Source organism: Dinoponera quadriceps, unplaced genomic scaffold (assembly GCF_001313825.1).
Source record: "Dinoponera quadriceps isolate SergipeBrazil2010 unplaced genomic scaffold, ASM131382v1 scaffold707, whole genome shotgun sequence".
NCBI classification, from domain to species: Eukaryota; Metazoa; Arthropoda; class Insecta; order Hymenoptera; family Formicidae; genus Dinoponera; species Dinoponera quadriceps.
Window position 1 is genome coordinate 2,598,848 of NW_014555450.1, and position 27,527 is coordinate 2,626,374.

At 43.8% G+C, this 27,527-nt stretch overlaps 1 protein-coding gene across 1 annotated transcript; it reads right to left on the minus strand.

Annotated features, from left to right (window-relative positions):
• Window positions 1–2,329: 2,329 nt before the first annotated feature.
• Window positions 2,330–11,498, minus strand: LOC106744296 (cytochrome b561 domain-containing protein 2). The gene is made up of 3 exons (XM_014618950.1): window positions 11,302–11,498; window positions 7,253–7,529; window positions 2,330–3,624 (listed from the first exon to the last, which is right to left on the minus strand). Exons 1-3 carry the CDS (start codon window positions 11,328–11,330, stop codon window positions 3,061–3,063), a joined length of 870 nt encoding a protein of 289 aa, XP_014474436.1. The 5' UTR covers window positions 11,331–11,498; the 3' UTR covers window positions 2,330–3,060.
• Window positions 11,499–27,527: the final 16,029 nt, after the last annotated feature.

Here is a 27,527-nt window from a genome sequence, read left to right on the forward strand (position 1 = left end):
TCGCTGTCCCCGCGCAGAAGTAACAGGTAAACTAATAGAGAGATCCGGACAAACATTCCTCGGGATTTTCGTGTGGTTTCGCGCTTTTTGCGATCGCGTGTTGCCCTTCAACGAACACTTCGAAAGTACTAGTTCTGTTCCTGGTTCGAAGCGATCGATCCGATTAACCAAAGCGTCGGGATACGCGGCATCAAGTGCAACCGAATACGCCGTGTAGGAAACGAGAAGCGGACTGCAGTTTGGCGGCGGGGAGAAATTACGACTTTCGAAATTTCAGACTGTGCCGCGCTTTTGCGTCTAATTAAACTTTGACTTCTCGTTTATACGCCGTCAGAAGCTAAAGTGGCGCGCTGCTGCAACCGAATGCTTGTGCGCGGAACACTTCGCAATTCGATTTCGTAATAACATTATCTCCGCCGCCAAAGGGCGGACTTCCCTTCGCGAGATATTTTACGCGCGAGAATGCCCAGCCGAAGAAGAGAGAGAAAGAGAGAGTGTGAGTGAGTACTTTCACACAGCTCCGGCGCTATACGTTTTTAGAATAACGTGTTCGCTCGCCGCAACGAAATATATCAATTATTACATTAAACGGTCAAATGTAATGACGCAAATTCAGCGTGAAACGGCGGACGGGAGTAATTCGACAATGGTCGGCTACGTGCAATTCGAGCGCAATTGCAACGATAATTTAAATCTTTTTAAGTTAAATCGCTTCGAATGCAAACATAACATTAAACATGATATTACCGCCAATGTCTAACGAATCAACTTTTCAATCCGCACGCGCAAGATATAGACGGTATGATTGGTATCCGCGACCCGCTCCTGGTCGAAGAAATTCTCATCGAAAGTCGCACGATTAATTTTACACCTTATACAGTTTTAATACAGCGTGATATCGTCGGCACGTATCGCAATAAATTATATACATCGAGAATATGTATTATGCCAGGTGTAGAAGTATGAAACCGGAATTTCCCTATAGATGGTGCTAGCCATCAGTTTAGGGACCGTAAGACCGCTTCTGCAGCGCCATCATCTCCCTCTAACAGCTAAAGAAGATTTTCAACACACAACAACCCAAGTTCCATACACCGGTATATTTTTCTATAACCTCAAACATGTCGAGTTTTGTGCCTACGAACTACGATTTGCGGACAGCATTGGTTTTTTGTTATCATTTGAAGAAAACTGCTGCGCATCGAATGCTTGTCGAAGCTTACGGTGAACATGCTCTTGGTAAAACACAGTGTTTCGAGTGGTTCAAAAAATTCAAAAGTGGTGATTTTGACGTGAGAAACGAAGAGCGTGGGAAACCACCGAAAAAGTTCGCAGACAACGAATTGCAAGCCTTATTGGATGAAGATGATACTCAAACTCAACAAGAACTCGCGGATGAATTGAATGTGACGCAGAAAGCTGTCTCAATTCGTTTGAAAGCCATGGGAAAGATTCAGAAAGTGGGAAAATGGGTTCCGCATGAACTGAATGAAAGACAGCAAGAAAATCGAAAAACCACTTGTGAAATGCTGCTCGACAGCTACAAAAGAAAGTCCATCGTATCATGACAGGTGATGAAAAATGGATATATTTTGAGAATCCTAAGCGTCAGAAATCATGGGTGAATCCAGGCGAACCATCGACATCCACTGCAATCGCTTTGGAAAGAAGACAATGCTCTGTGTTTGGTGGGATCAGAAGGGTGTAATCTATTATGAGCTGCTAAAACCTGGTGAAACCGTTAACACTGATCGCTACCAACAGTAAATGATCGATTTAAATCGCGTGAAAAACGACCGGAATATGGAAAAAGGCAACACAAAGTCATTTTGCTCCATGATAATGCCCCATCACACACAGCAAAACGGGTCAGGGAAACGATCGAGGCGTTCAGTTGAAGTAGAAATACTAACGCATACGGCTTATTCTACAGACTTGGCTCCGTCCGATTATCATCTATTCGCATCAATGGGACACGCTCTCGCTGAACAACGCTTCAATTCGTATGAAAATGTACGAAAATGGCTCGATAGCTGGTTCGCTTCAAAAGAAGAAATGTTTTTTTGGCGTGTCATTCATAAACTGCCGGAGAGGTGGGAAAAATGTATAAATAGCAATGGACATTATTTTGAATAAAATATTTTTTATCATTTTCAAACAACAGACGTGTAATTTTTACAAAAAAAATTCCGGTTTCATACTTCTACACCTGGTACATACATATTCATCGTAAGATTCCCACCTCCAGCACGCAAATCTCGCTCGATCGAAGCGACCTGTCAATGACACGACGTTATAACGCAGACACACACACACACACACAAAATCATTAGTATAAAAATGGTTCCTTTTATTTCTCAATAGAAAATCGTCACATATCCTATAGAAAGAGAGAAATATATATATAGAAAATCATTCGGCCGGGCCGTTCTGTCCGTGATCAATACTCTCACGGCATCGAATTGCTCCGATATCGGGTAATCACTCGTATACGCATGCTCTTCTCTTTTCCATCGCATCAACGTCACCGTGAAGTTTTGTTATAATCGTTATACGGTGAAGTTATTAGCGAGCTTAATGCCGTTTTCATGCATCCTCCTATCTTCCCTTTTTATTCCTTCTTCTTTTTTCTCGCAATGTGTCGAATATATTTCATCCTCGAGCACGTATATAACTCCCATTAATTTAAACGCGAGCACATATCCGTGCGCAGAGGAAAGCGCGCGTTCAATTTTATTATTTCGTATTACCTCGAATTTTTTCGCTTGGGGCTCAGATCTTCCCCGGTAATACGCCCCGCGTCATGTATGAAACCACCCGTTAGCATAGATTTCTAGATTGAACTCGATCTTTTCATCGATTAATATCAATTCGTCTAACATATCTAACGAACATTGTTCCGATTATTAACACATCGACCATTGCTGTACACGCACACGTTCGTATCCCATTCGGGGAATCGCATAGAGCGATATCCCCGGGATTACGCTATTACGCGCCAATTATTTACATTATTCTTATAACGGTGGAAAGGGAGAAAACGAATAAATAACGCGAGATTTACGATTTCCCGGCCGACGAGCCGGGCGATTCGACGTCCCTGTATGAAATGGCCGGGCAAATGGATCTCACGAGAACGAAGGTCTGGCTGGCGAGAGAAAAAAGCGCGCCCCTCAGGGACAATAGCATGATCACCGCCGTAAGGACGAGCAGGGCCATGTCGATGTTCTCCACCTGCGTCAAACTGTACATCCATTTCTTCTCGTAACCGTAGCACTGCGCGAGCATACCGAGGACGAAGCAGGCGATGCCCAGAAAATTGTGCACGAGCTTGATGACCACCGGCCGCACGAATTTGCGAAGTTTCACCGCGATCAGTACCGGGTAGCCGAAAATCGCCAACGCGCACATGATCACCAGCGAGGCGAAGCCGAGGATGCCGTGGGTCGAGAGGAAGTGCACGGTCTTGGCGTTGTACATGATGCCTACGCCCACCAGGTTGCAGATCAGCCCGAGCACCTGCAGCACCCAGTGGATGTTCTTGTTGGCCTGGCGCGAGAACGCGCTCGTCAGGATGTTTTCGCCTGCGAGCACGAGGATGGCTTCCGACATCAGCAGGACGTACTGAGGAGGACAAGATCGATTCGTGAGCGAGCGGAGCGGTGGAAGTTCGAGGTCGTTTGGCTAAGTCGTTACAAGTTCTTTGGCCATCTTATCTGCCCTAAACTCCTCGTCGATTGCGGGAAGAACGGGTGGAAGCGGGGAACGGGCGGGAGGGGAGAGAAAGGACGCAATCGTCGCTCGATACGGATTTTACACGGACGGCAGTACGAATGCCTGTGCGATTCGGGCTTCAGGAGGGTTCACGATTTCATACCGTTCGCTGTACCGTGCGTAATACCTGAACCGAATAGGGAATTAACCCTAATCTGGCACACTGGGGTCATTTACGACCCCGAGCGATTTTTCATTCGGAATTGATCGCAACCCGGTGGGATGAGGACGTTTGCTGACTCACGGAAGAGAATCATTGTGCTGTTGTAGCGAAAACATTGCTCTTACTGCATATTAGTTGCGACGGCAATAACATTTACTTGGCATAACCAAATTATGCAAATTATTCGTAATTAGAGCGGAAACGGTTTTGTCGTCAGGATAGGAAATATTCCGCCGAGTGAATTTGTCCTCGAGATAATCTGCTTAGGGCAAAATAGTGCTTTCCTATTTACTAATTTGTTCTTACAGCCAAATAATTTGTAGATTCAGCGAAATAATCCGAATGGCAATTAATATCCTTGACAAATTGTTTTGCCGTCCACATATGATAATTAACAGATTTTACCGCGACAGCTTAAAATTTGCCGTAGGTCAAGGCGCGGAGGAGACATGTGCCATGCGACGGTTAATTCGCCAGAGCGAGCAAAACTCAGCGTCGCTTTCCTTTTCCGTTACGGACGCTCCCAAGACATACGCCGACTTATCAATATATAATGGCAAATATATCGACACGCGAGGCGAAATGTTTTATTCATGCAAAAGTGATGAAACGTGCGCGAAATCCGGAACAGCTGAAGCGAGATTCGTTTCCGCACAAAGGGCGAAGGTACACATTTCCACGCGGAAGTCCACGAGCGCAGACGTTGTTGCGCGTTTGGGCGGCGCGTTCGTCGAAAAAACACGTAGAAAAGTACTAATTGCGTCTATTCTCCGTTCGCTGTGCGGAGACGCGAGGGAAGAAAAAAGTCCGACGGGCGACGAAACACATTGGAATAGCCGCTCGAGCTTAAAGAGCCGGCCAATCGGATCGACGATTCGTCTATATCTAAGCTCTGCTTTCCCGCGGATAAGCAGCGCAATTATCGTTGCACTTGAAACGTGCTCGCGCAAGCGAACCAGGAGCTTCTTACACGGAAAAGATAAGAGCTACGATTTACTCGGAGTGCACTCGTAAACTCGCATATTGATGCGAGTTTAAAGAAGAACGTAACTAACGCGATGGGGGTTTTCCCCTCGAGCGGGCTTCGCTTCGCGCTTGTATTAGATGCATGCCGATGAGCTACGTAATAAATGAAGATGTCCCGAACGTGAAGAGCTTTGAAAAAATTTAGGTTACAGCGAAACTTTTTCTCGTGCGACATCACGGCCGACGACGGTGATGACGACAACGACGACGCTATATAGACGTGATTTTTCCACGGCTTCCCGGCATCTGGTAAGATTAACGAAGAAGAAATGCGCCGCGTGTGCCGTACGCGAACGCGAGCGAATATTTCCTAACACTTCTGTTTCCTCGTTTCCCTCTCCTTATTTGCGCGAAACAACAAGTTTAAAGTGCGCGTCACATCGCGCGTAAATTATTCATTAGGGTCCGCTCGGAATTTTAAATGGCTTTAAATTTTTTATGAATCCCCGAGACCGAAACCGCTGTAAGTTTCGTGTAACGGAGCGAAATCAAAAGGCGCGTAGCGTCTTGGATAAGAAAACGCCGGGCGAGAGACTGCGGCCACCTTTACTACGTTGAGAGTACGGATGGACGCTCATGTTAATATTGGTAGATTAGTATACAGCGAAATTAATTATCGCAATTGATTTATGCCCATGGGGCAAAGCGGAGTTTGATATGCTTGTACAGATTGTACAAATTTGCCGCGCATATATATACACGACAGACGCGTATACACCGCCGTACGCGTTACGGAAAGTTTTCGAATGGCAGGGTGATATCAGTCAATAATTCTTGACAATTATTTGCCGAGAATGCAATTATTCATGTCGACGTGCGCCAGTGTTTACATACGAGTGCACACGCTCGAAAATGCAAGCGCATAAGCACGTATTATATGGTGGATGGGCGATTTAAAGCTGTACAAGCTGTTTTTTTTTTTTCTGAAACTACGCAAGTAGAACAATGTTTTAAATATTCTATAGTTTTCGGCATTGTTTCAGGCATTGGTGTGACTTTGGATGCGCCAAGGTCGTATCAAGCTCATCATGAATTTTTTCAAAGGAATCGCACGGTTTTTGTAACACGTATCGATTCTCGTAGTCATTTTGTATATTAATCTATTAGAGTAAGATCGTTGAAAAATGAATACTTTCCAAGAGATGTTTTACAATTTATCTTGATATTTTTTATATGATACGAAATATCTCGTAAAGTATTCACATTTCGATAACCTCGCCATTCAACAATTATGTCACAACGGGGAAAGGGATCTGTTAGCTTGCGTGACGCTCCGTGAGACAGAGAAGCGGGAAGTGGAGGGAATACAGGCCATGGAACGTTACATTAGATAACAACTTAAAAATATAGACGCGCGTGGTGATTCACTTTGTTTGCATTCATAGCATATTTGGTTACGTTCAGTGAAATTTCTTCAGTTCCGACATAGTTTTGTATTAATAATCAAAATGTCAATTCTCAAATATGTATTCTTTTAAAGCAGATCTTTTACTAATCAAGATTAAACAATAAAATCATTTGCTATTGTACCCTTAGAAATTATTTCTACTTTAGAAAAGGATAGTGTAAAATATTTTGGGAGATACTCTCTTTCTCGATGAACTTACCCCTAATACATTTATACACAGAATGACTAGGAGGATCAATATATGTTACAAAAACCATATAAAAAATGCCGTTTAAAAAATCGTGATGTGAGCCTGGGTACATTCATCCAAGGTCAAACTAACGCCTCTATCCTTTTGCCCCCCCTTCGAACCGAACAGCTTTTATCCAAAACATCTTTCGCCATGATGCGTACTTCCCGGGAAAATAGTTTAAGTGGCCCATTTTGTGCATACGCGCGTATGTACGCGCGGAATGCGCGGAGGCGTGTTGTCGCGCTACGGTCGGAGAAGCGATCGAAGAAGCGGGACATTTAATCTGTCGTCCATGAAAGAAGAATATAAATTCTCGGCTTGCGGTTTCGTATGAACCCGTCGGTCACGTCAGGCATAGTCAGGATTTTACGTGAAGTTATATCCCGTGCGGCTGCGCCGGAGGTATTCTAATTAATCCAGACGTCTCTTCTCTCTCGCGCGGAACGCGCTTCCCTCAAAGAACTCGAGGGAAGAGTGCGACGAAGTTCGCCGCGGCGCTTGATTACCCGAGGCCGGGGGTGAATATCGCTCTCGAGTAGTATGCGCGCGGCCAATTTTACCGATTCGCGAGTTACGATGCTCCTTGGATCGGCGAGGCATCGAAGGAGATTAAGCGTGTGTTTTACGAGAGAGATCGGTATATACGTACCCCGATGGTGCAGAGGATTACGTGCACATTCGTTATATAATATCGCTTTATATCGGACGCGCAATACACGACGTACGCCGTCACCAGTATTATCAGTGCATGGTTGATCATGTCCACCGCGGCGACGAACACACGCTGAGCGGCGCAACCGGCCGTCTTCTTCCGTCTTCTCCGCGTATTTTCGGTGCCCGCGACATTTTCGCAGGAATTGCCGCATTGGATTTCCAGCTTGGGCCTCGTCGATTGGAACCCGCCATTGTTATCGTCCTCCATTGTCCTGCAATATGTACTATTTGTTATCGGCGCTATGATCGGGGGGGGGCTATCAGGCGAAGGGATTTCTGCTGGTTCGCAATGCCGAAACGTTCTGATTGTATCCCCGACTTTTAAGCCCCATCTCGACGTGACACGCTTTCGACCGGCGTTACTGTCGATATGTAAAAGCGCGTATAGCCGTAAGCCATTGATACGGTATCAATTAAATACCAACGCGAAATATAATCGCCAGTGTCGACGCGCAGCTGAGTATCGGGTGATATTCACGATAAGATTTTCGCGCACTCGCCCGAATCGAAATTTCGTGCTTCGGCGCTTTTGAAAATACTCGAGGATACTTTATATATTTAGATAGCTTGTAAGACTAGATTAGAAACCTGCTTTGACAATACTATGCTTGTCAGCTTCTCTCGCGAACGTTTAGTTTTACACACGGAAAAATACATTCCGCACGCCAGAGTAAATGTTACCTGTTTCAAGTGTTTCGTAAGTTTATATATTTGTAAATATGTCACGACAATGTCATCGTAAACATCAAATCGATTTGAAAATATATTCCGAATTCTTGTAAGCTTAACACTCCGATCGAAGTATATTAAACGAAAACAAAAATCGAATGGTGTTCATTTAAATTAACTGCAATTTTTAATTCGAATGCTATCTGGAAGTTAGAAGTATCCTCGATATTTCCATTATTAAATTCATACGAGTACTCAAAACAACTTATTTTGAACGCTGAAATCAATGAACCCGGGACTTTAACACATTATCCGGGTCGAAGTTGGAATAAATTACATCATTGTAATTGAACATATTTTGCTATTTCAGCTCTTACTGCGTTGTGGAATTCCAAGTTTAAGTGTTTAACACAGGGTCATAGTTTTGACTCGTACGGGGGAGCGTATGCAGGTTACGTAATAACGCGTCTACATACGTGCGCGTGCGTTGGCGACACATTGAAAATATTTATACGATAATATTATCGCAGTTCGCCGAGAAATATTCTAATGTTCCTCGGGGGAAGTACAGTCTGACGATGGCTGACTCATACTTACCGGCACGGCATGGCACGGTAACGGCACCGGCAATATTGTATCCTCGCATACTGTATTTTTCTTCGTATTATAACTATAATTCTCTCGACGCGCATTATGGCGCCGTAAAAGTTAACGACCGTGTCCCATAACATGTAAAAATACTCACACACGACGCCAAGTTTCACTCGGGGAAAAACTAGACGCACGCGCCGCGCGCAAGAAGGTATTCGGCCTGAATGTGGCCCGATTCCCTCGATACAACCAATTTGTCGCCCATTTGTCACTTTTTTCGAATAACGGGCAAAAAAAAACATAGAACAAACAGCCTGCGCCGTTTACACAGGCGCAGTGATTCGCGCGCTAATTGCATTTTTCTTCCTGCTCGCTTGTTCTTACCGGCGTAACCGGTAATTAATGAAGAGAAGTAAGGTAAGATAAGTAATTAGGTAATTAAGATAAGTGACGGGATGAGTAATTAAGAAATTAACGCGAAACGTTGGCGGATTGTACATTTCCGCCAAGTATGGAGAATATGAAACGCGTATTGATGTCAAAGTGCGGCAACGCGCGGAGTCAGCGCATAAATACTACAATATTAATTAAGCTTTCAATAATGCAAATGACGATTGATACTGTTTTTGACGTATCACAGTGTCTGAATATAATGATCAATCTGTCACCGTATTCGAATTTAATTTGATACGCTGCACGAAAATGCGCGCACGCACTCACGCATGTACAGGTGGCGTCGACGCGCGTGCAATTAATCGAGCGATGTGAAAGCGAGAAAGAAACGTCCGATTTAGGAAGGGTAATTACAATAATCGCCATTCGATACGTCCCATCTGCTGTATTCAATTCTTATCGGGTGGTTGAGTGGACTTTATCAGTCGTTCACTAAGCAACTTGCGAAACATCCGTCAGTCGCGTTGTCAGACGAAAGTATCTCGGTGAGTTCCCTTGAAAGATTCCATCGAGATGCGGGGAATCTATTTATGGATGATAATCCGTGTAACTGATAAGAGGGGAAGTACAGCTGGGCTTGCCCCTGAGTCGATTACTAGCCTCACCACTACTACCATGGAAGCTGGTCTCTCTGAGCAACCCTTAAAATTGAGTGGTCTTAAAAAAGGGAAGAACAAGAATCAATCTTTGTGTGCGGAAAGCAGAAAATAGGCAGTTTCGCGGAATGAGGTTACGAGGTCGTAGCAGCTATCGCTGCTTCGAGCTGTGTTCATTCTGACGTTCTTTCCTTATTTAATAAAATGTTTTTTATCGGACTAAATAAAAACAATTTATCTCAGTATATATGTATGTATATATATAAGTTAATTTGGTTGTCTCAGCGTATAAAAACATAGTTCTTATAAAATATATCAAGCTACAGCTTAATATATTTAAGTTTCTCCACACATACACACACACACACACACACACATGCACACATTTTCTTGAGATAGTAAGAGAGATACTAGACCACTAAGTCCATTAAAATTGGAACATATAGTCATAAAATAAAATAAGAAATGCGAGACGAAATTTGGGAGCACTTTTTACGAGAACGTAATATGCGCAATACGAAATTCAACGATTTTCAGGAGGATAAGAAATGGAACAGCCGAGGCTTTGTCCTCTGCGAAAGGCAAAGAATCGATTTTAGACTTTGCGTTACGCTATCCCGCTCCATGACCATAATCTATCAGAGAAAATTGAAGTTGGCGAGTAAAATAAACCAGTTCTACTGTTCGCTGAGGGATGGATAAATGCCAAGGCTACTGCGTGTCCGCACGGTTTATTTTGTCGGTCCGTTCGTCCGTCCGTACGGTACTTCCGCTCCCGTGTCCCTTTTCATATTTTATTTCCGTCTTAAGACCGTCTACGATGAAATCTCGAACTTATTCGCCCGTGCGCCATTATTCCCCCGCGAGTGTTTCGACGTTCTCGTCGAACGTAAATCACTATGAAATATTGATTGAGGAGACCGGTACCTCGAAGTGTTTTGCGGAATTTGTACAGTCGTAAATTTTAAGCGCTACGTATATATATATATATATATATATATATATACAATGTATGTATATCCCTGCCTCTCCCTCTGCAGTAAAAATAAATTAAATAAAATCACGAGCTGATTTACAAGTTACATAAATTTGGCGGTACAAGTGGGACGCGGTGTACTAAAATTCGCACACTCACCCTCGATCGCGAAATTCACTGACAGTCAATTTTTTGTACGCTTTATACCGAAAATTCGCTTTATACAGGGGTGAGTTAAATAACTATTACCACTTTAAAGCCACCTTGGCTGATGTCCTCGAAATACGAGAGTAGAAGAGAAACTTATCCGACAAAAATCGCTATCCCATTGGTCATCATTTTGAATATCTCTTCTGTAAATGCACTTTTTTTATTTCCATAATAACTTTTTATCGTTAACTAGTCGTTAAAATATTTTTATTTCTCGAAGATATTCAAAGTGATAATAATTATTGCCTCATTCTGTGATATTTCAGGCAGTTTGTGTGTTTTGTCTATATATATATATGTCTCCTTTTTCGACACAATAAACATCACGAACACCGTCCCACCGAACCAATCACACTTATCGTTGTTAGCCGAATACATATTCCGCGCACGAGAAAGAGAGAGCGAGCGAGAGAGAGAGAGAGAGAGAGAGAGATTAACAAATGGAAAATTGGCCGTGACTTACGAGGAAATAAGAATACATCGACTTACGTAAGTGAACAGCTCAAACGCGTATTCATGTACCGCTTCGGTGCAAGTGACTGTCTCGAGCGACGGGCAACGGTTGTCTATCGAGGAAACTCCTCGGCGCTCCAACTTTTTCCTTAATATATGCCGACGCAGCACGCGCGATTAATGCGGCGGAGACGCGGGGAATCAGCTGGGTCCTGCGAGTCGCGGGATTGACGTCGGGCCGATCGTCGTGAGATTAAGTTTGCGACGACGGTTCTCGCGTCGGCAGTAAGCAGGAAAATACCCAGAGAAGAGGAGAAAAAAAAGGGAAGAAAGGAAAGCGGGATGTCCCGCGAGCGTGAGGGAATGTTTGTCCCCGCGAGCGAAGTGCACGGCAGATAAATGCGGGGCGCGCGAGACACCCGGCTTGTTCGTAGCTCTCGCGCGTAGTGTTTCGCGTTGCATTAATTAAGATGAATGCAGCACGTAATGGACATTATCAGATGTCCCGTCGGCACGTGTTAACGGGCGTCGCGTTAACGCCGCGACTTTTATCGCCATCACGTACGTTTTACGAGCGACCACCGGCGCAAGATGCAAATGAAACGGAGACGGATTAAACCGCCGCCGCCGACTCTGCCTCCGCCGAGGATATAATCAGCTGACCTAAACTCAAAAGGATTCAAAGCCTCGGGTGGATAGCTTTATGACCGTTGCAGATCCCCGGCCTCGCCGCTCTCCTACACTTTAACCAGCACCGTCAGAATTACACGAATTCTCATGTATCCTAATATAAGGATTACGCGTCCCTTTGGCGGAGATCCCGTCAAATTATGCACGGCTTGTGGGAGAGAGATACCTCTAGTTGCCGATTCAAAGGAGAAATGCGCGTTTTTAGGCGCGTTAAATTCCGTTACATGCAAGCCGAGGAAGTACACGCGACGAGTTCCTATCGATCCTTCCGCGAATTAAAAGTTATCCTGATTTCAATGGGATTGTCATCTGCGCCTACGATCCCTCAATTTTCGACTTTCACGCAGCTCGCTCATTGTTTCAAACATTCATCGAGGGAGTGTGATTCCCCATAAATGTTATTCAACTCCCGCGGCGTATTAGGGAAGACACCGAGACCGTAGTATTTCGCTTCGCTCTGTACGTTTCTGCAGTCGGATAATAATCAAGTTTCGCCGCTTCCAGTATCGTTTAAATACTCGTCTTTCAAATATTCGCGATTGATTGGCGCTTAGAATTCTTATCGAGTCCTACGCGACACGAGTAGTACAATTTAATTGCGTTTAATATATATTTTGCATTTTTCAATCTGATCGAGCTCGATTGACGAACCTGTTGAAAACTCTAATATGAATACTTAATTAGACGACGATCGGAGTTATCGCGCGAGTTCATCGACGAAGATAACGAGATGAGTGCCCGCGATTCGGACGGCTACCGGGTTTCTAAATATCACGTGTATGCACAAAAATAACAATTCTCTTTGTCTTTTTTACATTTTATACGAGGCAAAACCGCGCACGCGCGCTCCAACAGCGCGAACGGGAGGAAAGCACGCGAGAGCGAGATGCGTAATTGTTGATAAAATCTCGCGCTGCAAATTATAAAAAGCCGATGGTATCTATTTGAGTGGAAATGCTGAGCGCGGAGTGGTGCAACGAAATCGTTACACATCGCGCGCCTGCTAATTCTCACGTAGCGATAATATTTCTCGATATCGATCGCATGTGATCGTCCGCACGGTCACTTTTATCGGTTGTATTTAATAGAGATGTCGAAGGGATAACATTTCGCCGTTATCTTACTACCGTTGCGTTGCGCCTAGCAATCGTTAACACGATTCGCGATTAAGCCGACAATTATCGACTCTGTACTTTGCCTCTTATATGGAACTCGTAGATCTAATCCGCCAGGAAATATATACACGAGCTAAAACTACTCCCCGCCGTCTATTCTTGGCAATTAATCATTCTTCAAGTGTGACTCGTGTCACGCATTTTCTACCAGTCGCGATAAGGCTTTACAGTCTTATTCAGTCTCGTTATTCTAAATGTTCTCGTATCAGCTCGTCAAGTTTCAGCTACCAGTAACTCTTGACAGATAACGTAATGCAAATGCGAAGCTCCTTTGGGACGAGGGATTACACTTGCTCCGGGGATTGATTAAATCGTAACGACTTAATTTGTGCAGCGAATGTTGCAAAATGAACTAGTAAAGTTATAATGATAGATGTGGAGGATCCGATGTGGGTGATGGAATTTGTTCTGCAAGGAGAAATAAAAATGAAAAAATAAAATAATGCCGAGACTAGAATAGCTTTTTTTCTTAATTGATTAAAAATGAAGGCGTTTTCTCTTTTTTCTCGAATAGATATGCGTGCGTATGTGTGTGTATGTGTGTGTACGAATAACAAATAGCTCTTCGGTAAATGATATTCTCGGTAGATCCATGATATAAAATTAAATATAAATAATGTCTGTCTTATACCGCTCTCCCCTTTTTCACAAGCATTTTCCGCTGTTTACGTAAGAAATATACGCTGAACTTTTCATACTATAATTGCTAATCAGCCTGAATATGTACGGACAGAAGAGCCGTGTTTCCAGTTGTACATCAACTTGCATTTACATAAATTCTTCAAAACTGGAACACATCGTTTAATCAAAGCACTTCACAAAAGGCTGCCAAGTTGGAATTATCTTTGTGGCTTGAAAAGTTTGTACATCCCATTCCATTTCGCGCATTTTCCTCGGATGGTTGATTCAATAACTCTGGCATCAGATACAGCTTTCTTTTTAATTATATTCTTCCATTACGCTCACCTGCTTTTAATTACTTTGCGGTAACGCAATAAATGAAACATTTTCAAAGCGTATCACAATCCAAACGGGACGTAAATTTTATATCGCGCGTTTACCTCCAATTTGGCAAAATATTATTTGCTGTATTAGAATACAAAACAGCAAAGAAAATAACGAGGCGAGTCGCTGTGTACAGGCTTGCCTTAATGACGCGCACTTGGATTAGCATTTTTACCAGTCTACCGCTATAAATTTAATTTTAGCCACCACCGGGGACAACTACATTCCAACAATTTCGTTATTTTTACATAATTCTTCTGATTCAACTTCAGGTGGACATACACGTGAAAATTTGAAAGACAAAAGTGCTACTACGTTTTTTCGACTCGTATTCTTGCCTCGTTAAAAAGCTTGTTCCTACTTTCTTGCAATTGTATTTTATTCAATATGATCAGTGCACCTACTTATACATGTTCGAATGTTTATTACATGTGTGCGTACGTGCGTACGTAATCATAGTCCATATCAAAAAGATAAGTGAATTTTGCTGCCTTACACTTTCCATTTCATTACATTTTATTACGTATTTGCCAATAAACGGCAATTTACTTCTTATCAATAATACTTTCCTATCTAAGGAAAATTGAATCTTACCGACTAGTTGAATTCCATCGAATATTACCGACAATATTGCAGTTCGATCTATGGACTCTTATCTGCTGCAGTGTGCTGATTTTCAAATATTACCATTAGTAAGTTGTTATGATCTGAAAGAAAATAATTATTAATTATTAATCGTGTGAAAGTATTAAAAAAATTTGTTTATCTATGATGTATACGTTGAGTCGATTTTATATCAATTCCTCTTGTGAAAAATTTGATTATGCGTTATATTTCATAAGATTTTAATGTTCAGCTTGGAAATATTTTTAAAAACTAATTATAATGAGTTCAAGAAAATGTTATTTTAAATAAGACACAGAAAATTACATTATGCAGAAATGATTTTGAACTGTTACCAACCAGCGCATATGGTAATATTCCGGTTTCTACGTTACCAGATGTACATTCATGTTATAGCGAAGCTTTCCTTCTTTTCTGTGCATGGCAGATTTTCGTATAAAGCGACATCTCGAACGTCACCATGGAAATACTAAAACTTTACCAATGTATTGGTATATAACATGTTGGCTCAAAAGCACTTTGTAGTGCAATCGAGTTACATTACCGACACTTTCGAGATATCAGCGGTTGTACATTCAGATTGCATTCGTTTTGCAAATTTGTAGTGCAGTCGAACGACATTACCGACATTATCGAGATATCAGCAGTTGTGCACTCAATAATACATTCAAATTGAATATTTTCAGTTGACACCAACCGAGTAGGAGTAAAGATTATCAGCCTTACGGGATTTAGCGTACACGAAAAATTTCGCTGTTTAATAACCTTCCGTCGATAAATTTTGCGTCAAATCACGGTAGATGACAACTACAAAAATACGGTTTCACAAAAATATTTAATATATTTCTCACTACAGATCTGTATAAATATCGATGAAACACCAAAGTGTCGTAAATAATAAAATTAATCATTATTATATTCTAATCTAAATATTGACATCGGATGATTTAAAATAGTTGATAATATACGTGTCATTCTTTTTCAATTACCTCCGAATTCCTCGAGATTTTTTTGTGGCCACAACAAATTATCCAGGACTGACGGTCTATAACAGTACCTCGTCAGTGCAAGTTGTCAGTTAATAATTTAATAATCGTGTTGGCGAACTTATCAGATGCAGTACAACCGACGGGACAGATTATTGCCTGCTGAACAAATTCCGTTCGATTTTCACAAATCTCTCGTCGAATAACTCGCATTACATTTTAACGTGAGTCGGTAAAATGTAGATTTCTACTTCCAAAATTTTCCATCAGGTTCAATAATCCTCATTATATTCACAGACGGATTTTTACTTGCTAATTTTTTTAATTATTCTTTTTCTGCAAGATGTAAAATCCAAGTATACGAGTGTCAGTTTCAATTTCTTCAGGAAAGCCTTACGTCATTTTTGTTTACGTATTTACATCCTTTAAAGGAAACAATTTGTCACCGAGGAGAATAAAAAATGTCTCACCGGCTCGTTTCATTGTATACAATAACGCCATATTACGTTATCTCTGGCCGATGCAATAGGGAGTAAAAATAGCTTACTCCGTCTCCTTCCTCCTGCGCGTCGCGCACGCTCCACGTGCACTCGATTATCGCCGGTATTGCCGTCATATCCGAGAACACGGGGATTCTTCGTGCTGCTCGATCGAACACGGCTAGAAGATGCATATGTCAATTCCATTGAATCCGGAATCATCGTGTCTCGAGTGCCAGGGCGGCCTCTTTATATTTATATGCGATATTTCGACCTGTCTACCAGCATGCCCACATCGTGGCCGTGCGAGATCGCGGATGAATTCAATAGGAAGCATGATATTTCGGAGCGCACGGAGCGGAAGATATTCGAGACTTGTGTACCCGGCCAATTTCAAGTAGATCCGTGCATTATGGGATTATCATTACGTGTGCCGGATACCCATTATGGGGCGGGATGGAACTCTCGCGGCCCCGGCATTCAGAAATATCTGCTAAGGCGATTACGCCCGGGACTACCTGATGTAGTCCCCTTTGTTACCGCGCCTTTACGAAATCGCGGGAAAGTAACGTATGACGTCAGGACGGGGACACTTTTCCGTAAGTAACGGCGCCGGGAATGAACGCGATCGGCTTCCAGCTTCCAGCCCTCGCGTCGAGACGCGTCTCGAAACGTTCCATCGCGGCGCGAAGGACAATTTACCAGTTTCTCAGACGGTCTTGCCGGCTCCCTAGGTGCTGCGCGTTATCAGACATTTCATTTTCACTCAGAAAGACAGCTCGATAATTCAGTTGCGGCCGATTAGAGTAGAGTTTCTCCGAGTCGAAATATTCGCCTTATGTCGAACCTTGGATTTTACAACGCAGTAGGAGCTAAGATAAGAAAATAGGTTCAATGAAATAATTTACTCCTACTTTCGCCATGATGACGTTTGCACGAGGAACAACGTTGTCCGATCATCAGCTACCTTGTGCAATCCATAAACGTTCGAGTGTCCCTCGTGTTTCGCGACGTCATTTAATTACGTCTTGAAAAGGTCGGTAGGTCGAAAGGTCGGTAGGTAGGTAGGTAGTGGTGGCACACGACGGTAACTCCTTGACTGCCGTTCTCGTGGAACAGCCGTCCCCTGTCCCCCCGGCACGGTCTGCAAACATGGATATGAAAGGTTATAAAGTTGGCCCTTTGACAAAGCCAAGGATCCACCTACCGTCCTGCTCGTCCTTTCGCGTCTGGAACGCCGGCAGCGGCCGCGATAAAATTTACTCTCCTCTCCTCGACGTCGAAAGATTACGGTTATCCTTGGAAAGACGCAGCCATCGCTTGGCCATCACGCAAATTGAAGCCGCTCACCCCATTCAACCGCGTCTTGCAGCCCTCTTTCTTTCGCGCGCGCGGAACCTCGGCTTCCCCAAATATGTAAATAGCTCCGTTTCCGCGTTCTTTCTCTCCATTGGGATATTCCCTTTTGTTTATTGTCGAGCGCACGACGCCGTCCCGGCGCTGCGCAATAATGAAAGAGAGAGAGAGAGATAGATTAGCGTACTGCGTATCGCGCTGAAATTCTCACAAAAAGTCCGCAATTGTGCGCGCAAATCACAAATCACGGATGTGAAAATTTGGAGAGAATCACACGCTATTCTATCACGATTTCATTTCAAACGTTCGATCTATTTTTACGTGTCCCCGTATAAAGCGACGTACATAAATCTGTGTATCCACGAAATTTCAATCATAGGTAGAAAAATTCGTAGAAAATTACTAAACGGTATTTGGTATTGCTATTTTAAATATCTAATCTTTTTACATATAACGCGGCATGTAAATCCACATATCCACGAAACCTCGATTATAAATAGAAAAATTCAAAGAGTATCATAATGCACTTTATTAGGATTCAATTAAACATTTGATTTATTCATATATCACAATACGACGTCTAAACACCCCCACACGTCCGCGAAACTTTAATTGTAAATAAAAAAATTTCAGGAAGCACCACAACACGGTATCTAGCCGCGATTTAATTACCCGACACACCCGATCTGTTTACATATTGTAACGCGCAAATTCGCACGATCGCGAAATCTCATTTAAGTTCGGAAGACGGTCCGAGAGGAGGACTTCGAATGTGAATTATCGCGAGACGTAACTTTCGCTCACGCACAGCGTGCTGATTCTCGATCAAACATTAGACTGGTTCCGATGAAGTCCCGCTGTGAGTGGTTCTCATTTCCTGCCTCCCTTTATCGCCCCTCGAGAGCCCCCGATTCCTCCTGCTCCCCCCCTCCCCCCGGGCTCAACCCTGCCTCCTCCGCGGCCGCCGTCGATCTCGAAACATTAAAGAAAGCGCCGAGTTGTTAATGCAAAAATGCAAAGGTATACAATATGACGGGGTCATTATTTGAAAAGTACAGTTGAACTTCGGGTGCCCGGGAGTTGTTTGAGTAATAAAGAGCGAGAGGCTCGCAGGGGCTGTGAGGACCCCGGCATCGCAGTCGAGCCTTTGATCAACTCACCGGCGTATCCCCCGTCTAAACGCGCGCTGATCTCCCATGAATATGGAGAATCCACAACGGAGGTTACGCCGCGCGCTACGTCATCTAATTGTCGGGTGTACCCTTAAGCCCAGCGCCAGGTGCGATTACGCGAGAGCATCGGCGTACATTTTAAGCGAGCGGTCCAACGGACGCGCTCGGAACGGTCTACATATATACGTCCTCGTGTGTGACAATTTCAAGAAAGTCTCGGGGAAAGAGAAGCGAAAAATAGCGAAAGAGGGGTTACATTTTTATTTGCGACGCGAGCGGCTTTTTGCAGAGGGACAGATTCTGCAAACAACCAGTGGGAAAGTTCGATTTAATATGAACCGTCGCTGCCTATTAGGCGCGATTATTTCAATCTAGCCGGAGAATCGAATCGCTCGCGTGTGACGTGTCGGGTTTGTTTTTCAGATTTTCAAAGTGTAGAGCACATAAAATAGTAACCATCTTCACTTCGAATCGACCGTTCATCCTGCGAACGATGCTTTAATTATTAATTATCCCCTCATAAATCCCCAGACCTTGATGGAGAGCAATCTGTAAATAGTCGTTCAAGTGAATAATAATAAATCTTCAACTAGATAATGAAAACGCAAAACTTGAAAGTAGAAAAAAAAAAATAGAGTACCCCGCTTTATACCGGCGCGAGCGACTTTTTGCAAGAGAACGAATTCTGGAAACAATGCGACGCGGGTGTACGGCAGCATCCACGACCGTCGCGTTTCACGTGGATGGAGGAGATGTCCGAGTGCAGAAACATCACGATAATTACGAGCCGACCGGCTATTCAGTCGTCGGGCCGCGCTCGGTCCGGCAACCGCTTGACTAATTATGTACAGGAAGCTTCACTAGAAAAGCCACCATATATCCGGAAACTACTTCAGCCCGCTCCACGATGAAAGGTGTATCTGCGGAGCAACCACAAAAAATACGCGCGGTCTGTGCGCTGCTTTCCAGCGTGCATCAAAGCGAGGGGTCGGCGGGTGCATTCGGATTCCCGGGTGAACTGTTTTTGGTACCGCAGTCACGTGCGCTGTGCCACTCTCTAGATTGAAAATTACGCAATGTTCAACCTTACACACGTACATATAAGCTCAGAAGCATTTCCAGCGCCTGATCGGAGATTTTCGATGTCACTATGCCTGAGGAATAGGACTGCGCTAATAGAGTCTTCTGCATCGCTGATTAATCCGAGCGTCGGCATTCGCGAGGCCAGCGGCCGCCGAGGACCGGAGGACCCTCTCCTGACGATCATGTTCGCTTTGACAAGCACAAACCGACATGGAGACGCACGATCCGGGGGAAAAGAGAGAGGGGGAGAGAGAGAGAGAGAGAGAGAGATCGACTCCTTGCCGTCGAGTGGCCGGAGACCGAAAAACAATCGCGCGCGTGGGCGTCATTCCTTTGCCGGCGATGACTGCCGACGCGGAGTCCCGCAGTCTCTGGAGCATCGGCCAAGTGGATAAAATAACAGCGGGGTTAGGTCCCGACGCAGATCAAAGCCACCCCGCGGGGGTGACCGTCTCCGAGAGAGAGAGAGAGAGAGAAAGAGAAAGGGAGGCACAGAGGAGTACCGGCTACTGCCTTCGCCCTCTTCGCATTCGCCTACACTCCAACTCGCTCAAGTGGCATCGGCTCTCGAGAAAGGAATATAAAGAACGGCCGCGGCCTCATGCGTGAAACGATGCCACTGCAAACAATCTCGTGATTTGTTTAGGCATAACAATCCGTCTCGCGACAGAAGCGCGCCCATCCTAATCCTCCGCCTTCCGTGAGATCCGCGTTTCCCCGCGTTTCTTCGGACATCGGCCGGATATCCCGCGGAATTACTCCACTTCGCCCACGCAAATGCTTCCCCCCCCCCGCAATTCCGCTGAATGTGCGTTCCCAGCAGCGGGGGAGGTCGCGGTGAGACATTACGAGTCGCCGGAGGTTTCGCGGACACGAATCGAAATTGCCTCGATTTTTCCGAGCCTGCGGCGCGGCGCGTCTGGATTTCACCCTCTTGGAATCCCATAGCGCGGTGGAACAAGGGATCGCGGATGATTAGCTGTTAACGCAATAATAGGTGACGTGACGTGGATATGAAGGTCTCCCTTCGACGGGGAACTGAAAGCCATTGTCTTCCGACCGGCGTGTCCTTTTCCATCGTCATTTCGAACTGCCAATTTTCACTCGGGGATCCGCCGAGGTCCGTACTTTTCATGCTTAATTATTATATTTCTTAATAGCAATGATGAAACTGCTTTCTTCTGACGATCCAAATTTATCGAAATCTTCAAATATCTCAATTTCTACACTGAATTTTATATAATATACAGAATTCTATGTCGAATTTATACTTTAGCGTGCGATCGTCCAAATATTTATAAAATGTTTGACAAAACGTCCCACGTCATTTGTCTGGAGCAATGCGAGTGGTATCTGGAGGCACGTTGAATTGAATTTATGAGCGCGGGATAACGAGACGGTACGTGATTGGCGTTGTTCGAGCACACTACGAGGCAGAAAAGTGTAAAAATACAGAAAATTCCTTAGGCAATTACATCTCTCCTCACTTCAGCGACGATGGATGTAATTGTTAGCGTGTCTGATACGACGCTGCCTCTCGTAATTCTTCTCTCCCCTTCTCCCCTTCCCCTTCCACCATCTCTCTGCTGGGTGTCAACGGAGTGGTGAGGATCTTTTATCTCCGGGGGTTGAAGTGTCAGATCGGGGAAACAATAAACCGACGGCATTACTTTGCCGGATAATCAGCCAATCACTGGCGGAATCGGCGTCGCGCTGTGATCCTCTTAAGGACGGCTTTTCGAGAGTGAACGAAGCTCGTTATCGCGTCTTAATCCGCGGAATCCTTTCAATCGCGGTCCTGTCCACGCTTTTTCTACCAAAAGGATTCCTTTGCGCGCTTCCGCTCTCGCGAACACTCATTCCTCCAGTTCGTATCGCTCGTCGCGTTCCGCCCGTCTCGTCAATTTCATTCCCTCACCCGCTTCACCCTCGCTTCTCATCACTCCTGTGACCGTCCTCGTCAGCTCCGACAGTTTCTTCCCAACTATCTGCCGAGCTGCCGAAGCTCCCGGAGTTAACTGAAACGTATCGATCGTCTCAAATCTGCGTGTGAAAGCGAGAATACGGCGACGCCTGCGTTGTTTCTGTCGTATCGTTATCTGGAAAGATCAGAAACTTTTTCAGAACAACGTTCAATGACAGAACTGGCACAATAGATACGTAAAAATAAATTACATTAGCAGTTTAAATACAAAGTTGTTAACAATTATAACAAATGACACGTTTGTTTTTACCCACAACGTAAAGTAAATTATACGTTTTTGTAGTTGTAATTGTTTTTGAAAAATTAAATCGTATTGAATTTACTTTCATTCTGTGCCTTTTATATTCTTTTATACAGCTCCGCCGGTGAAACATTATTTTCCGTCTCTCTTTACTGCTTGCTCCTTAACTTTCAACGAACGAACGCGGCGGGGTGACAGAGGTTAAAAGGGAAGCTGGAACGAAGCAGGAGGCGCGCGAGAGGGTTAGCAGCGCCGGTGGTAGCGATAGTGTCGAAAGGGGGTGCAGAAACGGATAGGCATGGGGGAACGAGCCGCTGGTTGGTTAGATAGATGGGCTAGTGGATGCTTAGCCAGTAGATTCCTCATTATCAGGGACGGTCTATTCACACCTTCTCTTATTGAAATCTAGGGATGTGTTTAAACGACTACCGGCCGACGTTGCTTGTTTTTACCTATACACTTTAAGGAGGTTGTAAGGGTCGGGGGGAACTCATAAATTTAGTATTTGTCTAAACAAAATCACGTTATTATACATTATTTTCACTATCTAAATAATAAGTATTAATTTTAAACGAAATCGAGGTAGACATATATATATATATATATACACACACAATATTACAAATATGAAAATATTATTATTTTTTATTTTTCTTAACGCTATTTTTATGATTTAATATAGTTGCACAGATAATAGAAAGAGATATATAAGTGTTAAAATATATATGAGACGATCCGGAAATTACAACGGTATGAAACCCTAGGAATTCGAAGAGGTCATGCCGCTCGAGAGAAGGTCGCTACCATCACTGACAGGAAAGTTCAGCTCTCAGCGTAACTCAAATGAACTTACCAATTCACACCGCATCTCACTCGGCTGTCTGACGAACTAGCGCTAAACTGTTCTCGCGTCCTATATGCACTTCATACACCACTTCAAGACAACGCAATACGGCAGAAGCGCCGCACGCCCACGCCGTGACGCCAGGCGCCATCAATTTGCAGGAAACGCGAAAATAACAACTATAACCTCGCACTTACAGTGTCGTTATCGCATGAACATTTGCACTCTCTAAATTTCACTCAGTACGAGTGGAAAATCATTTCAATCCGAATGACTCGGCTGTCGCTCTATTTTTCGAGTGAAATTTCGTTCCAAGAGATTTAAGAAGCACGCTGATAAAACTTAGCGAAAGCAATTGGACGAAACACAGAGGGGCAACTGGACGGTAACTGGTTATTCATGCGCAAGATTGTATACGAACAACTGCTCGCTTTATACTCGATTTCATCCGCGCGCGAATCCGGCTGCCAATTTGTGGTCATCTGAGAGAAGAAAGAGGGTCCGAGTAAAGTAATCAGACGAGCATGCACGCCGGAAGGTAAACATAGACATATGTCGACGTTAAATTCTGACCGCTCAAAAGCGGTCGTCCAGCGATGTTCAAAAGCTCGCGATTTCTTTTCAAGAGTCACGCGAGTCTTCGCCAAAAAGTTCCCCAAATTTTCCCCCAAATTCTTTCATCGACGAACGAAGAAAGAGCCTAAGAGAAATAAAATCGATCCGACTGTAGCTGAAAGCGACGAGAGATAAAGGAATACGTTTCGCGAAGGACTACAAAGCGAACAGTTCCGGCGTATTTGTGCACTTCCTGATAATCCGATCTGTAAGAGTTCCAGAAACGTAAACGGGGTCACGGAGCCCTTTCATGCGTTAATACCGCGATGGTCCGCGACACAGAGACCAGGCTCGAGAATGGGAGAATGTAAGTGCATTTGCTTTTAATGCCCGGGTAAAGCCAAAGTATTAGCAGCATTAGGGAGATAAGCTTCCCATAAGCCTCGTGGCGGTTCCCCAGATCTTCTTGTGCGCCGTTGTTGTTGTGTTGTTGTTGCTGTTGTCGTTGTCGTGCTGCCGTTGTCATTTCGGTGTCGCTTCTTTTAGAGATCGAGCCCGTGTAAAGGGTTGATGAAAACCAAACCCGGTGGACGCGAGAGTATTAGCCGCTCGAACCGATGAACTAGTTTCGGCAAGGGAGTTTAGAAGGGTGTGCTGGAAGGAATTTGCCTGACAAAGGTAGCATAATTCAATGAAAGTAGGATTCGTCGCTCGTGCAAAACGTATATAATCGGAAATACATTAGCTGGAAAGTAAAATTCAACGTTCTCTTGTAAAGCCTGAATTGAGCGCATCGACGTGGAAATAGTGTGTTTGCAGTTTTTTCACGCAATGTATGTTGCAAATTAAATCAGATGTGTGTATATATTACTGTTCGAGACGATTGAACAGAGATTAAAAGAATTTTGGCGATTGAAATTAAAATGAAGATAAAATTAAACTTAAATTTTTAGAAGCATGTCCCTATGCAGTTAGACGAACTTTTGCTACCCGTGAGACCGCGACTTACGATTCTCATGAGGTTCTTCAAATGTACGTAAATAAAGAGTAACGGGGCGAGTTTATTGTCAGCTGACTGAGTCTGTTCCTTTCAAAGGCCGCTCGGCGCAGCGAAGCGAACTCTTCGAAGCAGAGATCTGTACTGTTAGAAATCGGTGAAATCCTTTCACGAAATCGGCACGGAATCGGGGAAACGGCTGATGATCAAAAGGATCTCCGGGATTTTGTAATCGGTGTCACTTTATCATCCCGCGCGCGTCGAATGTAGTAAACCCTTAGTCGGATTATGAGCTTCACTTCGGGATATTCGGAAGCCTATCTTGAGGATATTAAATCGTAGCATTATTCACCCTCACACGCACACGAACTTTATTACGCAGAAAATTCATCTCATACTTCAACGTACGATATAACCTTTCCAATTAATTAGAAGAAAAAATGTAATCGCCAAGTTCCCTCGACCCTACATTGTTATTAAAAGTGCGAGCGATTCTTCCGGAGGGTCTTCTTCCCTACGCTACGAAGTGCACGTGCGCGATTCGAGAAAGATACGGCTAAACTGCTGAATGAAGAAACGAGCTCGCGTAGTCACGAACATGAATGAAAACGAAGAAGAAACAGCAAACTAATTTTAAGAAATAATTCAGACGGCGAAAAATTGCGAAAAATATACATCGATTTTCAACCATGTAGTTCTGAATTTTTTCGAGAGATACTGACATATGCATTTAGGTAGATTAAATTTTTCTCTTTTAATTCAAACATTACCGACATAGATACGCCAAATGTTATTGCGAATAAATATTCAGCGAATAAAATTTCCCAAGAAAAACGAGGAATATCACACGATTAACAGACGTCCCTTGAAGAGATGCCAGAAGTTTTCGAATATGGCATCCTTTAAAAAACAAAACAAAATAAAATCACTTTCTTCGGATTTTGATGAATTAATCCCTAGAAGATATCGATGCGATGAATTGCGTGAAAAAGACGCGGTCGCGTTTCCTCGGGCATGCGCCGGGCCGACGCCGGAGCGTCGTCAAAAGCGTTAAAACCGCCTCGAGTCGCGCGTCTTCTCACGCAAATCTACCGACAGACGAGCGCGTTTCCGTTTCGGCGGGAGTTACCGGCGTATTAACTCGGTAGCGAACAGTAGCCGCAGCCGAAATAGTAAAGCCCTTAGGGCGACGCGGTCACGGTCACGTCTGGCATGAAACGAGAGCAGACGTTTACAACTGCGTGTTTGGAAAGGCTGTCGGCCCTTGTCATCGTCATTGAAGATCCCGCTGTGGGGATTCCCCCTCGGCTCCTGCGGGCATTACGGGACGAGCCGGCGCGCAAGGCCGGACTCTTACATGGAGATTTCACGAGCCGCCGTCGTTCCGCGCGGATACACGTGTATCGTGTGCTTGCACGTTTTTACGCGCGCATGTATCCCGAAACCGCGCGGATTCGGCGGCCTGTAACCTTTACCCCCTCTGCGCAGCGACTAAACCTCCGGCTTAACCATTTATACGACGCGGAGCGCACCCCATTGGCGTGGAGATTCCTGATCTGGCGCTGGAAATGTTCAGCTCTCATATACGCGTTACCCACCGTTATGCGGTGCTCGACGACATGTTGAAAGCGCAGTTTTCATTTGTCTCAATCTGTGTTACCCGGCTTGAGAGATCGGAGAAGTTACGTTAGGGGTGATACGAGCATTTCGTGATTTGCGACTTTCTATTGTTGGTACGCTGAAAAGACTTCGATTTAAGATCTATACAGCTGGATAAGTGAATGGACGTTTCAATTTGAACCAGTCTTTTGAATTAAGAGGATGCCATACTCGACAATTTTGCCGCCGTGACGTTGACTTTTTTTCCGCAAAGTTCGCAAAGTCGTATTGGTAGCATGGAATTATAAATTCTGTTCGTCACGCAGGAAAATTACGTGCGAAAATGAATTGGAATATTGCTCAATATGTGACGAAAATGCTTTCACAAATTTCAAAATTGACATCTCCAGCTGTCAGTTGGTGTAAATATTCACCTATGTGTTTAATACTCCAAACAGGGAAATTTTATATATTTTTCTATCATTTTAATTAAATTTAAATGTCCAAAACATGAAAAAAATAAGATACGAAAAATTTCCGGAACAATTTTTATATATCTTGGTTAGAGTTTTTATGAGATATAGTAAAATAGAATAGTACACAGTCATTGTATTCACATTTATATCGCATCTATATTTATATAAGATCTATATATATGTATAATAAATACAAGAAAAATGTCAGTGTTTAGATAACATAACATTCTGAGGATCGCATTTACATTATCGACGCTTATCAAATTCGTTTTCGGAATTCTCTTGACACTAAAGATTAATTTTGTGTCAAATGTGTAAAATGTATTTTTATTGCGTTACAAGATCCGTGTATATGCTCTTGTTGGTCCTTTTCCTTTTTTGTATGATTGGATATTAATAAAGCCGTATATTTTACAAACCAACGTCTGTTTGAAAAGAATATTCGGAGCTTGCATCGTCAAAGCCCAAAGTCAAGAACCCGCAATCGAATTGTGTCGCATACGGTTTTTCTCGTATTTTTCAAAAAGATAAGTTCTGACGAGATCAGGTTGAATTGCAGATCGTGATAAATTACGGGAACGTTTATCACGCGTATGTACAAGTGTAGAAACGTCGAAATAAATGTTGGGAAAATATCAGGATATTAAAAATCGTGTTGTCCAAGCTCGGTTGAAAATGAACTTTTTATCGAGGATTATTATTTAAAACAATTAAGATCAGTAGCCAGCAGGGTTACAAATGGCGGCGCAATTTTTCAAATTGCGTTTTTGAGAGTCATCTCGTTATCGTGCTGAGCGTGACAAAGAGAAATTACCTCGCGGCGGGCATTTATGAAGCGCCGCTGCCTGTCACCGCGCGCACCCCCGTTCTATTTATTTTCATAGGGCTCTTTTTTTAAATTTCAAGCGCTCGTGTCACTCAACCGCAGTTTTCCGCACTCTTTAACAGCGGACAATCGCCCTGTCACGGCAATACCGCAGCGGCGGAATTAATCGA

Bases quoted from the DNA above. Each gene is read 5' to 3' on its own strand.
- LOC106744296 (XM_014618950.1), bottom strand. From the start codon at position 11,330: ATGAATACGCGTTTGAGCTGTTCACTTAC. The intron at 7,530-11,301 runs GTAAGTCGATGT...TACATATTGCAG, and splicing joins CGTTTGAGCTGTTCACTTAC to GACAATGGAGGACGATAACA. The intron at 3,625-7,252 runs GTACGTATATAC...TGTCCTCCTCAG, and splicing joins TAATCCTCTGCACCATCGGG to TACGTCCTGCTGATGTCGGA.